The following is a 17,907-nucleotide window of genomic DNA, read 5'->3' as shown; positions in this document are numbered from 1 at the left end:
GCTGATGGCACGTGAGACAGGGTGCGAGCCCCGGCACTGACCGCCCCTCAGTCTCCCCTTACCTGGGGGTGGGGGCGGGAGGAGACGGCCCCTGGCGCACCCTGGGACCCTGCACACACCCACGCCACCTCCCCCATCAGCCGGCCCCTCGCCTCTGGGCCCGTGTCTCTGCCCGTCCCTGTCTGGCAATGCAGGTCACAGCCCGGACGTCTGGCGGCTTCCCGAGGACACACTGGGCAGCTCACGGTGAGGCCTGGCGGGAGTTGCCGAAAAAGCTTTATTTGCTTTTCCATCCAGTTGTGCTCCAGACAGACGAGGCCCCAGGGGCGGGGGGCCTGAGGCCAGGGCGCAGCCGGGCCGGGGTCTCGGGGTCTGAGGGGCGAGCTGGCTCTGCCCTAGACGGCGTCCACCTCGTGGAGCGTGTAGTCCAGGATGGTGTCCTGCCCCTGGAACCTGAAGTAGCCGCGGAACTTCTTCCTCTGAAGCAGCAGCGGGAACCAGTAACTGTCGTCTGGCCACATGTCCCCGAAGGGGATCTGGTCCAGTCGAAACCACTGCGGGCGCATCTCTGCAGGGGACGAAAAGGCAGAGTCACCGACGCCAGCCCGGATCTCAGCCTGACTTTCTGCGAGGGATTCACTGAGTTACTGTGTGCGAGGAGCTTGGCATCCTTTGTTATTTCATCCAGGCGACTGGACTCCTTATTTTGCAGGAGAGGAGGGAGGCTCAGGCCCTGGTGTGTTTCTGCGCCTGCGCTTGGGGAGGGGCGGGGCGGGGCCAGGGGCCACCCAAGCCGGCGTTCACTGCCTGCCTCTCCCGGCCTGGACACTCACCGTCACTCTCCACGGGCGTGCCCTGGACCCTGTCTGTGCAGAAGACGTGCACGTCCATCAGCTCGGGGTCACCCACGAACTCAAACGTGATCTGGCCCACCTTGTGCAGCGCATCCACGGTCAGACCGCTCTCTTCCTGCAGCTCCCTGCGGACAGACAGGCAGACAGGAAGCGACAGTTAAATCAAGGCGCCCATGTCCACGCGGAACCAGAGAATGGAGCTGGGCGGACAGAGGAGTGGAGAGTGCATGTGTGTGGCCAAGGGGGCAGGTTTGGGGCTGCTGTTTCGGGGCGCCCAGACGCGCCCCCTACCCCCAGCTGAGCATCTGGGCGCGCCGAGTGGCAGCCCTGGCCTGGCCCTACGTGGCTACTTGGTGGTCCCACGGGGCGGGGGGCCCGCACTAGGGCCAGGAGCCCCCACCCACCCGCTTGGCTCCCTGCACTGCCGGGCCCTGAGCCGAAGCCTACCTGCCCAAAAGGTCCCGCTCTGGCCTGCCCTGCTCAGAGCTCCGCATCAGGCCGCAGGCTCCTCTCGCCTCCTTCCCAGAGGAGGGGAGACACCCCTGCCCTCCCGCAGAGACCAGCCAGCTCTCGAGCCTCCTCTGAACTTGATCGCGGGGGATGGACTTCGGGTCGTCCTCCTCAGGACCCCTTTCTCTCCCCACCCCCGACCTGTGTTGGGAGGAAGAGCCAGGGGGCATCGCCACGTCTGAGCTCACAAGCCAGCTGACTGACAAGGAAGCAAGGGTGCCCCCTAAACGTGAGTGCCTGTTTCACACTTCCCCAGGCTGCGAAGGCAGTTTAGCAAACACACAAGGCCTGGTCACCCAGCAAGAACCCGTGACCACTGGAGTCTTCCCTTCGGGTCTTTCCCCTTCGTGCACCGCTTTGAAAACTGCAAACATGGCACCGAACCCGGGACCTGTGCTGCTCACGACGCTGCGGAGCAACGTCCTACACCTGGAGGGATCCAACCAGCTTCTCTGCTGCTGTGTACCGGACGAGCACCCTCAGGCACGCCCCCTGCCGCCAGCCCTCCCCCAGCCTGCTGCTCGCCATCCGGGACAGCGCTTTCTGGAGGGTCTGCTGTGGGCTCTGGGGGCCCCATAAGCCCTGCAGCCGTGAAGCTCAGTGCCTGTGTCTCCTGTTAGTGACTCTCACTTCCCCACTGCTCTGAATTTATTTCTGTGGCTGTAAAACCGTTCTAATTATGTCTGACCTTTTAGAGCTGTAGGTTAAAAAAAGGTCTGTTTAAGCTCTGATCTCGGAGTTCTGTTAGGAACACAGTGCATAATTCCTGTGCCCACGACTAGGAGTCAGGGAAACCACTGTGTCCATCAAATGCGCGTTGGGTTAAACGGTTGCCTTTCTGAGCCTGGACTCTGCCCTAACCTCCCCGTGAAGCCGGGAGAACTGGGTCCACCTGCTGCCGTTCAGTGCGGCCGAGTGACATCCCGAAAGCTGGAATGTATTCACTGCGATGACCAATCAGAATTAGACACGACCTAAAAAAATCAGTGTTTTTGCTAGTGGGGGTGCAAATGACTCCTCAGTTAGACATAAGAGAAACAATCAGCGGGGCCTCCCCACCTCTGGCAGCAGGCTGGTGGAGCTCGTTTTTAAAAACATCGCCGACTGATTGACTGTTTTGACTCATTTGGGTTCATCTTCCCCGAGTCCGTGGCGGGCTATGAAGTATCAGTCATCTCCCTGGTGTTAGAGCCAAGGCTCCGTTTCAGGGTGGAGAATCAGGCAGCCGAGATGACACTGTTCCAGTTCTGCTAGCGTGTCTGCTCACATCTCTGGGATGCTCCCCAGACGGCAGGCGGGGAACAGGACGAGTGATGCATTAAACCCCGGTGGGAGCGGGGCGGTGGGGCGCGACCCTGCGGTCCAGCCTGCTGCTCCTCCTCCGGCCCGGCCTGCCGGAGGTCTCTGAACACCACACTCTGCTACTCACCAGCTCTGGGAACACTGGCCAGGACGGCAGGCCTGCTCCATACCCAGAGCCCGAACCTGGCTGTGAGGCGCCGCCGGTCCCCAAGTGCCAGCAACCCTCCCCCCAGGAGGAGAATTCACCTTGCTTGGGGCTAAGGCGGCCCCCCAAGTGTGTCCTGCACACAAGAAGCCAGAGCCAGCCCCACACCCACCTGAGTCTGCAGGTGAGTGAGGAGCACACGTTAACCCTGAAGTGGTGCCCACCCGGGACCCCAAGGGGCAGGGCACCAGACACCGAGGCTGCCGAGACCTGCTTGTTAGAGCAGGGCAGCCAGGGGATGGGGTCTGAGCAGCAGCTACACACGTGTGCAAGGAAAGAAGCCAGAGCTGCCCCGGGGGCGGGGGGCTGACAGCAGAGTCGGGTGCACGGCGGTGCAGCCTTGTGGGGCCAGTCTCAGCCTGTGCCTCGGGCGTGGGAGCGTGCCACCCGTCCTGCCTCCCACCTGCAGGGGCTCCGCAGTCCTTTGTCAGGGGTGTCCTGACGCGGGGCAGGATGGAAAGGAGGGGTTGGGCCAGACCGTGTGGGCTCGGTGGATGACACAGGGTGTTGAGTCTATCCCCGCGAGCCCGAGGGGCAAGAAGGCAGAGGCTAAAGTCCGGAGGGCTGTGTGGTCTCGGGCACTGCTGTGTCTGGGCTTCAGTTCTTTCCCATATGAGTGTACTTGGTGTCGAGGAAGAGACTGAGTGAAAGGCCCCAGATACGCTTGTCATCAGCTCTCCTGAACCAATGAAGAAGCCGAGTGACTGGCCAGCCCCTTGGCTAGAAAGAGGAAACTGACTTTTCCACCCAAACCACCACCGCACAGCAGCAAGCCAAGGTGTGCCCAGCCCGGACCATGTGCCAGGCCCTGTTCAGTCCTTACGTCTATTTTCTCACTAAATCCTCACAACAATCCTAAGAGGTAGTTGTGATGGTGGTTTAGTTGCTAAGTTGTTATGACTCTCGTGACCCCATGAACTTTAGCCCGCCAGGCTCTTCTGTCCATGGGATTCTCCAGGCAAGAATACTGGAGTGGGTTGCCATTTCCTTCTCCAGGGAATCTTCCCGACCCAGGGATGGAATTCAGGTCTCCTGTATCGTAGGCGGTCTCCTGCATTGTAGGCAGATTCTTTGCTGACTGAGCTACCAGAGAAGCCAAGAGGTAGCAGATACTGCTATTATCCCCACTGTGCAGATGAAGAAACCGAGGCACAAGGACTCAGCCTGTGCTGCAGGTCACGTGGCTCTGGGTGGGCAGGGGTTAGCTCTACAACCTGAACCCTTGTCCCCTGTGGAAGCTGGCTCTGCGGTCTGGCCGGCCCCTCCCCTCACCTCTTGGCCCCATCCTCGATGGTCTCTCCTTCGTGAACTTTGCCCCCGAAGCCGTTCCACCGGCCGGCCCCGAAGCCGCGTTTCTTCATGCCCAGGAGGACTCGCTGCGGCTGCAGCACCAGGACCAAGGTATAGAGCCTTGAGGCACACATGGTGCCCTTGGGTTCTGTGAAGAAGGCAAGGGGCTGGGTCAGCTCGATTTGGGTGTGCGGGGTGTGTGGACAGAAGCATGAGCGTTTTGGTGGCCAGAGGCTGGGTGGACTGGAAACGTGTGCTGGAGAGCAGGTAGAGGCAGCGTTCCAGCTCTGCCTGATGTGGCCGATTTTCTGGGGCAGATGGAGACCTGGCCCCCTGACCCAGCAGCAGCAGCTCCGGACCCTTTGCTTGCTGGGCTGATGCAGGTCAGGCAATGGCCAGGTCATCCCTGCCCCTCTCCTTAGCACAGGGCTGTTCTTGCTCCTGCGTCCACCTCTGAGCCCACCTGGCATGAGATGAACCATGCTTTTTACCCAGCGGTTCTTGCATCTGTGTTTTGCTCTTGGCCTTTTCATTATGGGGCCTTCTGGCTATTGGGTTCTGGTTTCTGCCTCTCTGCAGTACCAGACCCCCAGATTCCCAGGAAGTGTATGACTCTGACACTGGAGAGCCCCCAGTGAGGCCTGGCCGGCCTCCCCTGCTATGACAGGTGTTCACACTCTGCTCACAACCATTGCTGCTCCGGGACCTGGTGCTCGGCCTGGAACACCAGTCCTGCCTGAATGTGTGTGTGAAAGACCCTGCAGGGGACGTCTGGTCACTGCTGGAGACGTGCTGGAGGTCCAGGACCATGCTCCCTGTCCATCCATCCTCATCCCGGTCTGGGGCCCACACTGGACGAGATGCAGGATTTGGGACCAGGGATGCTCCAGGGAAGTCACGGTGTCCAAGAACAGGGACCGAGGCCTGGGTCCTGGTGCTGGTGGCAGCTCATGCATAAACGGGTCTCTGGGTCCAGCCTGTCTTTAACATGCGGACTTTGTGATGTTGCTGACCTTTTAAGGCGCAAAGCCCTGACTTCCTAAATTAATTAGGAATCTCTGCTGTCAGTTATTAGGCACCGATCATATACTTTCCAAAACGTATCCCACTTAACAGACCCAACAACCCTGTGAGCTGAGACTTGGCTTCTCCGTTTTCGGCTAAGGAAACTGAAGCTCAGAAAAGCTAAAGAAAACCAAACACCAGAGCCAGTGCCGAACCCTGGGTCTACCTGCTGTTGAAGTACAGTTGGCCACAGCTCTTGGCACTACGGTCGGGCGGGTCCCCAGAGAGCCCACGTGACGTCAGGGGCCAGGCGGCCCGCTTTCTCAGCAGGGTGGCCTCTGAACGGGATCACCGGTCCACTGAGGCCCGCGACTAGGGTTTAGACAACACGCCGTCGAGTGCCAGGCTCGGGCTCCCGTATCTGGCCGTCCGTGAAGGGCCGCCAGCTGCCCTTCGGCGGGCCCCAGGCCCATCTGCGGCGGCCGCATCCCCTGCTCACCTGTGCTCTCGATCCCGGACTCACCCAGGCCCGGGCACTGCGCGCGCCTTTCGAACCCACGCGCCGCTTCCGGGGGCGTGGCCTCTGGCCGGAAGTGAGGCCGGTACTTCCGGTGGCGACTGCCGGAGCGGGTCAGCGTCCATGGCGGGGTGAGTGGTGAGGCGGCTGAGGTGGGAGGTCGGAGGGCGCGGCGGCTGGCGCTCAGTGGGAATTAATGGAGCACCTACTGCATGTGTGCGGGAGGCGGAGTGGCCAGACGGCGGCCCCATTTTTCGGGTCCGGAAAGGGGCTCAGAGCTTACCTCGTCCTGGCCCGGAAAGGGGTCGGAGCAGCCCCGGCGAGGTGACTGGAGCGGACCGTCCGTGCTCGGACCGGCCGAGGCTCCGGAGGAGCGGCGGCGGGCGGGCTGCTGGACAGGCCTTTAGGGGCAGGAGGGGCGCTGCTGGTGGAGGCGTGTCGGCTGCAGAGCACCGCTGGCCTGAAGCCGCTGTCAGGACACGAGCGCCCCGTGTGGCTGGACCCTGGCCGTGGGCTGGGGCTGGCGGTCAGCCGCCCACAGCAGGCGGACGCGGGGTGTGCGGCTCCACTCTCCACCCCTGCGCTGACCGCTGCAGTTAACTCGGCGCCCAGGACACTGTGCCCGCTTTCTAGGCTCCTTACGCCTTTTCAAGGCAGCACTTCCAAAGTATTGTCTCCGGATCCTCGTCAACATGTTTTCGTGCTGCGGGAACTTTGCCTGGGAGCCATGGGGCTAATAATAGTTTTTTGTTTTCTTTTTGTCAGAAGAATGTAGATACTTTGTAGGGTTGTTCTGAGAGTTAAAGAGATAACCCATGGCACTCAATAAACTCAAAAGCCCCACTTTCCAAAGAGGCTTGAAAATTGCCCTTCTCAGTTATACACAAGGTAAGTTCAATTTTATCAAGAAATGTGACAGGTTGGTCAGACCCTGTGCTGCCTGCCAAAGCGGTGGAGGTAAGGCAAAGGACCTGTCCTTGTGTGTGTGTTTTTAATCTCTTAAATAAAGCCCAATGAAAATTTGTATCCTGTGAGAAAGAATGTTCCTTTCATGAAACTTATCAGTATTTTCAACCAGTATTGGGAAAACTTTGGTTGACACAAAGTGACTATCATTACCCTTTGAGATTGTCTTCTGAAGATAACTTCAGGAGAGAAAAGCATCTTTTGACCACAGAGGAGAGGCCTGCTGGGTTAGTTTGCTTGGGCTCCTGTAACCAAGCACCCCAGGATGGGCGGCCGAGAGAGCAGAGATTTACTGGCTCAGTGTCTGCAATCTGGAAAACGGAAATCAAGCTGTCAGCAGGATTAGTCTCTGAAGCCTCTCTCCTTGACTTACAGACGCCGTGTTCTCCCTGTGTCTTCCTGTGGTCTTTGTCCTGTGTGTGTCTGTGTCTTGATTGCTTCTTATAAAGACACCAGTATTGGATTGGAGAAGGCAGTGGCACCCCACTCCAGTCCTCTCGCCTGGAAAATCCCATGGACGGAGGAGCCTGGTAGGCTGCAGTCCATGGGGTCGCTAGGAGTTGGACACGACTGAGCGACTTCACTTTCCCTTTTCACTTTCATGCATTGGAGAAGGAAATGGCAACCCACTCCAGTGTTCTTGCCTGGAGAATCCCAGGGACAGGGGAGCCTGGTGGGCTGCCGTCTCTGGGGTCGCACAGAGTCGGACACGACTGAAGCGACTTAGCAGCAGCAGCAGTATTGGATAGAGCCCACCCATTTACCATTTAAGGTAGGGGTTAAAGAACCTGCCTGCCAGTGCAGGAGACATAAGAAATGCGAGTTCAATCCCTGGGTCGGGAAGATGCCCTGGAGAAGGAAATGGCAACCCACTCCAGTATTCCTGCCTGGAAAATTCCATGGACAGAGGAGACTGGCGGGCTACAGTCCACGGGGTCTCAAAGAGTTGGATGTGACTGAGCGCACATGCAGACTCGGGGGATGTGGTTCAGCCTTAACACCTTTCCGGCTGCAGCCTTGTCAAGCTGCCTCTCCCACTTGGGCCATAGTGACCCATCTCTAAAAATGTGCGGGTTGAACCTGGGGCCCCACTGGCCTACGTGATGCCAACCTGCTTGCTCCTTTTTCCTCACCAGGTCCTTGAAACTGGTGTGGGCTTCCCTTCAGCGTCAAAGGTTCCACACCACTGGGAGTTGCTACAAGAGCCGGACTGGCACTGAGCACCTGTGGCTGACGCGGCACTTGAGGGACCCGTTTGTGAAAGCTTCGAAGGTGGAAAGTTACCGATGTCGAAGCGCATTCAAGCTCCTGGAAATGAACGAGAGGCACCAGATCCTACGGCCTGGCCTCCGGGTGTTAGACTGTGGGGCCGCCCCTGGCGCGTGGAGCCAGGTGGCCGTGCAGAGAGTCAACGCTGCAGGCACAGGTGGGGCCTCCCGACCACTGTGGTCTAGACGCAGGCCAGCCGCCCTTCAGGGCACACAGAGCAGTGCAGGCGCTCTGTGAAAGCACGCGATTCTGCGTGCTTGTTTAGTAGGAGTGATGCAAACCCAACACAGACATTTTCAAAATGAAGAGGGAGGTGGGAAGGGGGAGTGAAGGTGAAAGTCGCCTGCGACCACACCACAGAAGCGCCTAGGCCGACACGGCCTGTGTCCTGGGCCTGTGCTGCTGATGCGTGGCCTCAGCAATGAGCTCAGACGGCCGTCTGTAAGTCAGGTTTCTTTCCTCAGCAAAGAAATCGCTCTGTGATTTCCTCCCTTGACATCCTCCCTTGGCAGGACAGCTGAATCAACCTGGGGTTTCCTGGAGTTGCTCCTGGGGCTGCCCAGGGAGCCCTGGTGGCTCTGGACGCTCCACTTTGGCCCAACTCAAGGGACTTAGTGCTTATCTCTTATGTGTCTGGGGATTTTAACTAAGATCATAGATATAAAAAAGTTGCCTCTGACTAATAGATCAACCGACTATCCATACAAGGTAGAAAATGACGCCATCCATTTAAACAGCTGCATACTATCCCAGATAATGGTTATACTGTTGGTATTTAGCCAATTTCCTCATCATGGGCATCAAGATTGCCTTTGAGTTTTGTAGGTGAGCAGTGCTAAGGTAACAATCCGGTAAGGATTGTGACTTGCATTTCCTACTGTAACTTCTGAGGGTACCACCTGCTCTGGCAGGTCACAGAGATCTCTCCCATACACCTTAGAATGGTGTGTGTGCCCATCTTCCTGATGAGAAAATTGAGATCTACAGGAGTTTTAGTGACCTGCTGAACCAGGCATGCCACTCCCTGGGTTTTGTCATCAGTCTCTTTAATCTGGGTAGGATGCCTCAAGGGGGTTTAGAATAGTTTAAAAACATGTCTTACAAGCTCAGTAAATGTTTATCCTTCAAGTGAATGAATCTGTGTCAAAAACTTCAGTTCATTTTCCCGCCGCTGAGTCTATCCACAGACTTCCTAACGACTGATTTTAGAGGTTCTTTAATGGCACCCCACTCCAGTACTCTTGCCTGGAAAATCCCATGGACGGAGGAGCCTGGTAGGCTGCAGTCCATGGGGTCGCTAGGAGTTGGACACGACTGAGCGACTTCACTTTCCCTTTTCACTTTCATGCATTGGAGAAGGAAATGGCAACCCACTCCAGTGTTCTTGCCTGGAGAATCCCAGGGACAGGGGAGCCTGGTGGGCTGCTGTCTGTGGGGTCACACAGAGTCGGACACGACTGAAGCGACTTAGCAGCAGCAGCAGCAGCAGTCCCCCTAATTGCTCTTCAGGAGAAGCAGGAAAACAGCTAAGTTTTTAACCTGTAGGAAGAGGTGGGAGAAGCAGAGACTGTACATAAAATGGCTTGGGTTCTTTTACTCCCAAAAGAAGTTGCAAAAATGCAACCAAAGCCATTTGCTTTTAGAAGGCACTTCCCGGGGCCACAGTACATGGGACGTTAAAGGAACGAGCACCAGTGCGCAAAGTGGGAGGAGAGCTGTCCCACTCTTCAGGGCTGAAAGCAGAGAGTTTCCGCCTTTGAAAAACGAGGCACCCTGCAGAATAGCTGGACTTCTCATCTTCAGATAAAGATCAAATACCTGCCCCTCACCTGCAGAGCAGCCTTTTTACTAAGCAGAGCGAGCTCTGAGTCTGTGACTCTTCCTTCGTGGATCCACCCTGGTGTGTAGGGAGTGGTGCTGGGAGGGGCTGCGGGAGGTGGAGGCCAGGGCAGCAGCCTTGCAGGCAGGAAATCCCCTTTCAGGTGAAGTGAAACTGACATCTTTTTGTTTCACAGCTGGTATCACTCAGACATGGGCAGGTATCACTTTTTTACCTTATTTAGCAGCTGTCCACTTGCCCTGTTTCTTGGCTTGTTTCTAATAGTTTCTACGTTGAAAGAAACTGGATTAAACTGCAGAATGGATTTGTTGATTTAATCCAGAGGCACTTTATATAATGTGTTCTCTGTTTTAGTTTATCAAAGACTCCTCAGAGATAAGAACCCTTTTAACAGTGAGCAAGGCTCGGGGAGTGAAATGGAGTCAGAGGTGGAGCGTCAAGGCCAGGGTGTGGCCCCAGGTCTGCCTGTCCCTCCCAGCCTCAGTTTCCTCAGATGTAGAGGGAAGACCACCACTCCCCGCCCGCCACATGTTTTTCTAGGAGGAAAACTCTGTGTCCCCATTTTTGCACATTAGTTCTTTTTTCGGTCCTGACTTTTACATATATATATACTTTTTTTTTTTCTTTTGTCTGTGCTGTGTGGGATTTTATTCCCCAACTAGGGATCGAATCTGTGCCCCCTGCATTTGAAGCACGCACTTAACCACTGGACCGCTAGAAAAGTCCCCTTTATCTGTTTTATTATTTTGTTACATTTACTTTGTGGGATGATTTGGGGTGTCAGTGAGTAAGTACCCTCACCATTTCTTCCTTAGACCCCAGTGCTCCTGTTGGCTTTGTGCTTGGGGTAGATCTTCTCCACATATTCCCCCTGGAAGGAGCAACGTTTCTATGCCCTGCTGATGTGACTGACCCTAGAACCTTCTGGAAAATCCAAGAGCTGCTTCCTGGTGGGAGAGCAGATGTGATCCTGAGTGACATGGCACCCAACGCCACGGGGATCCGCAGCCTCGACCATGACAGGCTCATTAGCTTGTGCTTGTCCCTTCTGGACATGGTTCCAGATGTCCTGCACCCTAGGGGGACATTCCTTTGTAAAACCTGGGCTGGAAGTCAGAGCCAGCGGTTACAGAAGAGACTGACTCAGGAATTCCAGAACACAAGGACTGTAAAGCCCGAGGCCAGCAGGAAAGAATCATCAGAGGTGTACCTCCTGGCCACACAGTACCGAGGGAAGCCAGGAGGTCTGTGAAGGACTGAGCGCGTGTTCTGCTGTTTCTGGCTCTTCATTGCAGATGTAGCTTGAGCTCTGTCCTGAAGTGTGGCCAGGGAGATATGAGCTGGATCTAGGATGCAGCAGTCAGGACAGATGGGGCACCTTTTTTTAAGACAAAACTATATTCATTGTTGACGATATATGACTATATATGATTAAAAAAAATGATCCCTATAATATGATTTGTGAAGAGGAGTTACCATGAGAAAGAGACAAAGATAAAAGGATGAAAAGACTGGGATGCATAAAAACACTGAGGCAGAGAAACACACAGACACCTCTATGGAATTTTCTCACCATGGTTAGTATGTTACAGAGGAACTGGCTTCCACCGTCACCGCAAAACGACCCCAGGTTTCCAGGTGTTATTTTGTGTATACAGTGTAATGTAGAAAAATCTGAACCTTCAGTCTGGGGATTTGTTTCCATCTCTGTGGTGAATGACCTGGAAATACTTCAAGCAGTGAGAGCTCCTTAGGGAAGACATTTGGTATGAATTATGGAAGGGGGGCAGACAGTGTGAAACTAGAAATGTTTCTATAACACGCCAGGCTCCAGAGACTTAAAGGTAATAACCAAAGCAAGCAGACACATGGTGTGTTTATTTCCTTTTACTCTCTTCCAGGAACTCAAGGTTATAAAACAGCATAGGGTGTAATATTTTCTGGAATTTCCATACTTTAAAAAAAAAATTGATTTCTTTGAAACCATTTTCTGGAGGAGTGGTCATCCCTTACGAGTGTATTGACTGTAATGATAATTAAATCTTGCCTATTGAAAACAAACACACAACCTAAAAACCTGGGAGATATTTTTATTTGGCAGATAAAACTGGGGACTTAAGCCTGGGACATAGTATCTCAGGTAACTCTGAGGGACTGCCCTGAAGAGGTAGAGGAAGAGCTGGAGTATATAGGAATTTTCGGAACAAAACCAGGTACTTGGAACATCAAAAGATTTATGGTTAATAAACAAAAGACTAGATGTCTCCAAGAATTCAGTGCTTTCCTATGTGTGGAAAGATGCAGGAGTCTTAGGCTCACTGAAATTGTTCCTTTGATGCGACCTCAGCTACCTGGGCCCAGTGTCCTGTGCTTTCTCACCCTGAGTCTCCTCAGGGTTCACTGTCAGGGTTGGAGGTGGGGTGGCGGCAGCTGCAGAGTCTGATGATTTTGTGGCTGGCATTACATTTTGGGGCTTCCCTGGTGGTTCAGTCCATAAAGAATCTGCCTGCCATGCAGGAGACCCATGTTCAGTCCCTGGGTTGGGAAGATTCCCTGGAGAAGGGGATGGCTACTCACTCCAATATTCTTGCCTGGAGAATCCCATGGACAGAGGAACATGGCCCACTACAGCCGTGGGGTCAGAGTGAGACGACTGAGCAACTGACCTGTTTTCACCCTGAGCTCATCCTCATGAGTGGCTGATGGCTGCAGCATTCTTTATTTACTGATAGGGCAGGCAGCATTTTTAGTTCACACATCCCAAGGATGGCTGGGGGAAGAAATGGGGTCTAAGGGTAGTCCAGATCCCCAAAGTAGTCTGCGGGCCAGCCTTATAAAATTTTTTTTATCTTATTTTCACTGCCCCGTGTCCTACCTCCACCACCACATTCTTTGCCTCTGCATCCTTTTTCCTCTGGCGACACAAATTCATGGTTTACTCTCTGGAAGTTCGGTGCAGACCCTCCGGCGCTTCGCCGGGTTTGTGGAGGAGGAAGAAGGGACTTGAGAGACCCGTTAGTAGACGCAGGCTGCAGAGATTGCAGGAAGGGCCTGCTGGTTGTGGGCTGACCGCGCCCCGCCCTTGCTCCCTGGAGAACGGGACCCAGACGACGGCTCCGCACCCCAACAGCTCTCAGGGCGCTAGGAGGATAGCTTAGTCGCATAGTATTTCCTGTTTTTCTTTTTTTTAGAGAAAAGTAAAAACGCATTCATTAATTCAAGCAAACACCGTAGTGGCAAAAGCTGCGGACTAGTCAGGACTGCAAGGAAGTTTGGCCCCAGGAGGCCACCGTTGGGCGGTGCTGTTCCACGGAAAACAGTGCGAGACAGCCGTCCAGTGGAAGCTTGGCCTGCGGCGGACAGGGGCACCAAGGGAGTCCCGCGGGCCGGCCTTTGGCTCTGAGCGTTCTCCGAGCCGCGGCATCCCGGGCGTGGGACGGAGACGCAGCCCCTGTCAGTGCGCCGACCCGCAGTTTCATGGCCAGTCCCGCCCAGATCTCGCGAGAGCGCGAGCGCACGTCTCGCGATACGCGGGCTCGGTAATAGAGGGAGATCTGAGCCGCGGCGGCGACGGCTGCAAGCGGGCTGAGGCGCTGAGGTGATCGGCCAGGGTCCCGGGCGGGGGCCTGGCTGAGCCGGGGGCGGGTACCCAACAGAGCCGGCGGGAGTCGGGCAGGGAAGAGGCTGGGGCCGCCCGCCGGGCCTCCTCCGGGGGCTGTGAGCCGGCGCCCCTCGGCGTGCCCGCTTCCTTCTCTGAGACCCGGGCCGCCGGGCTTTTACCGGCGCACCCGCTGTGTCCGCCCGGGCCGCCTCTGCGCTTCGTGCTCTGTCCTGTGAGCCTGGGCGTCCAGTGCGGGGCCCCCCAAGACTTCCTCTCCGAGAGGAGCTGGAAACGGCCGGGGCGGAGGCGGCCTCGGAGGAGAGGGGCTTCAGCGAGCCCCCCCGCCCCCCGGCCCGAGACGGCGCGGTGCAGACAGAAGGGCTCTTCCTCGGTTCCTCGCAGGTTGACCGCACTGTCGCCCGCGCCTCTGCACCTGAGCGGCCAGCGTGGGGTGCCACTACTTCATTTCCCACCTGGGGAGCCCGGTGGGAAGATGGGAAAGCGCCTTGCCCAGAGTCGCACTCCTGGCAGGCAGTGGGGCGGGCACTTGGATTTCCTCTCTCGTGTCAGTTGGGAGAAAGCAGGTGGAGGAGCGGTGAACGCAGCAGACCAGCGAAAGTGCCCCGGGGCGCTGTGAAGTGGTGCTGCGGGTGCTGAGGATCCTTGTAATGTCTGTGGGTTCCCTCAGGACGTGGAGGGCACTAGAGAGTCAGAGTGCTCTGCACTCCAGCTCAGGGTTCCATCCAGAGCAGCTGACATCCAGTGGTGAGGCTCCTGGATACAGAGGATGGCATTTGAGCTGCCACCTTTTCCCTTGCCTTATGGAGCGGCTTAGTTCCAGGCAGGTGAAAATGCGTGTGTTCTTTTCATTCTTGCGTATAAGGTGCATCAGCTCTTACAGGGGATGCTGTCTTGAGAAGAGGGTGTATTGGCTAAATTTCCCATCACGGGACGAAAAGTATTAGTTCAGTTCAGTCGCTCAGTTGTGTCTGACTCTTTGCAACCCATGGACTGCAGCACGCCAGGCCTCGCTGTCCATCACCAACTCCGGGAAAGTGTTATGGCCCCGGTCAAACAGTGATTTGCCTTCTGGAGCAGAGTGCTGCCGCCTGGCTCCACGTGGGCCCTGTCTCTCTGCCAGGCTCACAGCACTCGAGTGCTTTTCCCTGGTCTCTCTGCCAGTTCATTTTCCATTTGTCTGAAGGAGAGGTAGAGAGAACAGCTGTGTTGTGCAAGAGTGGAAAGGACAGCCTCCAGAAAACAAGGGCTCTGCGTGCACAAGACCAGTTGTTTAGTTTCTAAGTCACGTCTGACTCTGCGACTCCATGGACTAGAGCCCACCAGGCTCCTCTGTCCATGGGATTTCCCATGCAAGAGTACTGGAGTGGGTTGCTATTCCCTCCACCAGGGGATCTTCCTCACCCAGGGGTCAAATTCGGGTCTGCTGCAATGGCAGGTGGGTTCTTTATCTCTGAGCCACCAGGGAATCCCAGTGCACAAGGTCAAGGTTCTTGTTAAATGGGAAATTCAGAATCAAACCAAGATTCTTCACTTTTTTGGAGGTGGGGAGCAGCTTGAGGGCAGGTGTTTTCCATCTGATACTTAGGGGTCATCAGTGAGAGCTGGCTGCTTGCCTCAGAGGAACATGGTATGCACCTGGAGGAATCCACCCCTTTTGGCTGTTCAGTGTGCTGGGACACTTCCCCCCTTTCTGACTGGTAGGCTGCCTGGTGCAAGGCTGGGATTAGCACCCCTGTGGGGATGCGGGTTCTTCCCTGCTGCTTGTCCTCGGCCTTCAACCTTGGCCTGTGGAGCACGGTCGACCTTAGAGCCAGACAGACCCACGTTCCCATCTCAGTTCTGTAACTGGAAGCCTCACCCCTAAGATAATATTCAAGAAGACCTGATTCATCTGCCCATTCTGAGGATTGCGATGCCGTATGTGAACTTAAAGCAGAGTGACAGTTTAACTCTGTGGCAGTAGCTGCGCCATCTGCGTTTGGAGCCTTCTCTTGGGCCCTGTAATCCTCCCAGCCTTGAGAAGCGGGACCCTCAGTTTTCAGATGAGGAGATGGGCCCCAGAGGCCTTGGTGCTTACGAAATGTCAGGCGCCTTCCTCCGTGGTACCTGGCTGAAAGTGGCAGAGATGTCGTCGTTGACCTGTGATTAGCACTGCGCGGTTGTCATCCTCACTGTCGCTGCTGGGCACTCTGTTTCCGATTCCTGGAAGCCAGGCCTTTTGTGGGTGCGTGTGTGGGCAGTGTGCCACCTGACTGCTGAACACCTCATCTCGGGAGCCATCTGTCTGTCCTGCTGGTCTGCAGGTCAGCACTTTGATGGTCAGCAGCCTGGTGGCATATTGTCTTTTTATGCCTCCACTTCCTCTCTGAGAAACTGGAGGTACAGGCTCTCAGTTAACTCCGAAGAATGTGGTTACAGATGCTGGAATATTTTAAGGGTTCTGAGAGAGCAGTAGCGGAGTGGGGCTGCCCAGAGGTTCTCTCTGACTGGGCAGTTGGCAGCGGCAATGGCGCATCAGAAGGCTCCCTGTGACCCTTCCCTTGTTTTCTTCCAGAAGGGAAGCAATCATGGAAGACCTGGGGGAGAACACCACCGTCCTGTCCACCCTGAGGTCTTTGAACAACTTCATTTCTCAGCGAGTGGAGGGAGGATCTGGACTGGATGTTTCCACCTCTGCTCAAGGTTCTCTGCAGACGCAGTACCAGCAGAGCATGCAGGTGAGCAGCGTGTGTTGGGGTGGGGGCCTTCAGGTGCAGACGCCTGCCCTTAGGCGCGACTGGATCAGGTTCCAGATGGCTCAGATGAGCGATGTGTGTTGGGGTAGGGGCCTCTATGGACAGACACCTGTCCTTAGGTAGGACTGGACCAGGTTCTGTGTAGTTGAGGCAGGTCAGCATTTTCTCCGCTTGGAGGCCGGCTGGCCATCTTTCGCATCTCCAACATGGATATTCATAGTTTTGGAGGAGAGCTAGAAGTCATGGTCTGGCCCTGAGATGTCCTGACTCAAAAGCCTGAGATAACAGCAGCACAGAGTGGGCCTGGTGTTTAGTATTGCACTCACACTGTGAGCTCAGAGACACTAGAGCTACAATTGGAAAGCCAGCTCATTTAATTGAGGAATAAAAGCCTAAACTGTCTGGGACTGTGGCCACTGGAATGGTGCAGCCAGCTGCTGGCTTCCTTGATGGTGTGACACATAGGAGGGCTGTGTTCTCAGGATAGGTTCTTGGTCAGCCGGGCAGGAAGGGCAGGGCAGTGAGGGAAGCCTGGGCAGGAGATGGTCTCAGGCTAGGGAGGCCATTTGCACAGCTTGCCTTCGGTCTGCCACAGTGTGCCTTCGGTCACACTTTTCGCTTTGGTTATCGTCTCATCTCACTTTATTTCAAGTGCTCGGCAGCGCTCACTGCACATGGCTGTAAAGGCTCGGGTCTCCTGAAGGACTTGAAGTTCTGGTGTGCCGTGGGGTCAGTGCTCATTGGGGCAGGGGTCGTGGGGTCCACACCGGGAGGGAGTGTGGTGTCGAGCCTTGGCCTGGCCCCTGCCCCTCTGTAGGGGCTGCATCAGGCGACCCCTGGCTGCTTTGCTTGAGTCCCTTCTCCGGTCCACGTTGGCCGTGCTGCTGCCGCCTCTCTGCCGGTGACCTGCCCTGGGGCCCTGTGTCAGATGAGCCAGGAGTTTCTGTTGCTCTGGGAGCCCTGATGAGCCCATGTCTGGTGTGGCACAACAGGCTTGTGTGTGTATGCGTTCACTGGCTGGACAGTTGAATCACTTACTCTGTGTGTGTTGGTGAGCTAAGTTGCTCACTGCCCCTTTTTGGCATGGACTGTTCTTTATTCTGAAATTAGGTCATTTATATTTGTTTTTGGTGTTAAAACACCTTTTTTGAAATAGTGGTGGAAATAGATTGTAGTTTTTTTTTTTCCCTTGGTCTTTGCTCACTGGCAGGATATGAAGTTGGCAACTGTGGTTTAAAACAGTGTTATAACTTTGTTGATGCAGCTCTCTGGGAACTTTTGGCCTGTTGGAACTAGAGTCTGGGATTTCCAAGGTCCCAGTTCCCGCTCAGCTCTGACCTGAACGGCTTCCCCAGGTGGGAGGTCAGTAAACGAGAACTGTAGCCAGCTTGAGCTGATTAGAGCCATGGGGCACAGGACCTGCCTGGGAGCCCTGACCCCAGACGTGTCCTGTCTCAGGAGTCTGTCAGCGGTCCCTCTCTTCCTGCCCACCTGGCAGGTGAGGGGAACAGAGCAGCTGCAGGTCCGGGAGTCTGGAAATGGAGCAGGGTCCCGTCTGCCAGTCCCTGCCCGGCCTCATTGTAGAGTCCTGCTTCTGTGCTGTGTGTCACTGTCGGCTTAAACGCGAAAATAGGACTCTCCTTCAAATACTTTTCCTGTCACCGCTCCAGGAGGGTCTGGCCAGCGGATCTGTGTCTCTGGGACCCCTGTGTGGCACCTTCACACCTGGGGCCAGGGTCCCGCCATCCTCTGAAGAAGCTGGGCCTTAGCGTCAGACTCAGAGTGAGACAAG

At 55.7% G+C, this 17,907-nt stretch overlaps 3 protein-coding genes across 18 annotated transcripts in view; 2 read left to right on the top strand and 1 right to left on the bottom strand.

Annotated features, from left to right (window-relative positions):
* Positions 1-258: 258 nt before the first annotated feature.
* Positions 259-6,355, bottom strand: NUDT1 (nudix hydrolase 1). 3 transcript variants are annotated; one of them, XM_086377023.1, is made up of 4 exons: positions 5,967-6,355; positions 4,144-4,309; positions 834-979; positions 259-568 (listed from the first exon to the last, which is right to left on the bottom strand). In XM_086377023.1, the coding sequence occupies exons 2-4, from the start codon at positions 4,293-4,295 to the stop codon at positions 396-398; spliced, it is 471 nt and encodes a 156-aa protein (XP_086233149.1). In that variant the 5' UTR covers positions 4,296-4,309; positions 5,967-6,355; the 3' UTR covers positions 259-395. The 3 variants fall into 3 exon arrangements, with proteins under 3 accessions (XP_086233149.1, XP_086233148.1, XP_086233147.1); XM_086377022.1 differs by lacking the exon at positions 5,967-6,355 and adding an exon at positions 5,666-5,758; XM_086377021.1 differs by lacking the exons at positions 4,144-4,309; positions 5,967-6,355 and adding an exon at positions 1,302-2,922.
* On the top strand, positions 5,768-11,834 carry MRM2 (mitochondrial rRNA methyltransferase 2). Its single transcript, XM_086377018.1, has 3 exons — positions 5,768-5,814; positions 7,786-8,075; positions 10,574-11,834. The coding sequence occupies exons 1-3, from the start codon at positions 5,807-5,809 to the stop codon at positions 11,008-11,010; spliced, it is 735 nt and encodes a 244-aa protein (XP_086233144.1). The 5' UTR covers positions 5,768-5,806; the 3' UTR covers positions 11,011-11,834.
* Positions 11,835-13,302: 1,468 nt separating this feature from the next.
* The window catches only part of MAD1L1 (mitotic arrest deficient 1 like 1), a 286,697-nt gene continuing 282,092 nt past the window's right edge, over positions 13,303-17,907 (top strand). For all 14 annotated transcript variants that reach the window (XM_086376992.1, XM_086376989.1, XM_086376991.1 and 11 more), the window contains exons 1-2: positions 13,303-13,356; positions 15,935-16,097. In XM_086376992.1, coding sequence (XP_086233118.1) covers positions 15,948-16,097 — 150 coding nt within the window. In that variant the 5' untranslated portion in view covers positions 13,303-13,356; positions 15,935-15,947. The remainder of the gene's footprint in view (positions 13,357-15,934; positions 16,098-17,907) is intronic.

The sequence above is a fragment of the Bos grunniens genome, chromosome 25 (assembly GCF_055505025.1).
Source record: "Bos grunniens cultivar Pamir isolate PY7600 chromosome 25, Bosgru_T2T1.0, whole genome shotgun sequence".
Taxonomy (NCBI): domain Eukaryota; kingdom Metazoa; phylum Chordata; class Mammalia; order Artiodactyla; family Bovidae; genus Bos; species Bos grunniens.
Note: the sequence above shows the minus strand (reverse complement) of the source record. Positions and strands in the feature narration are given on the sequence as shown.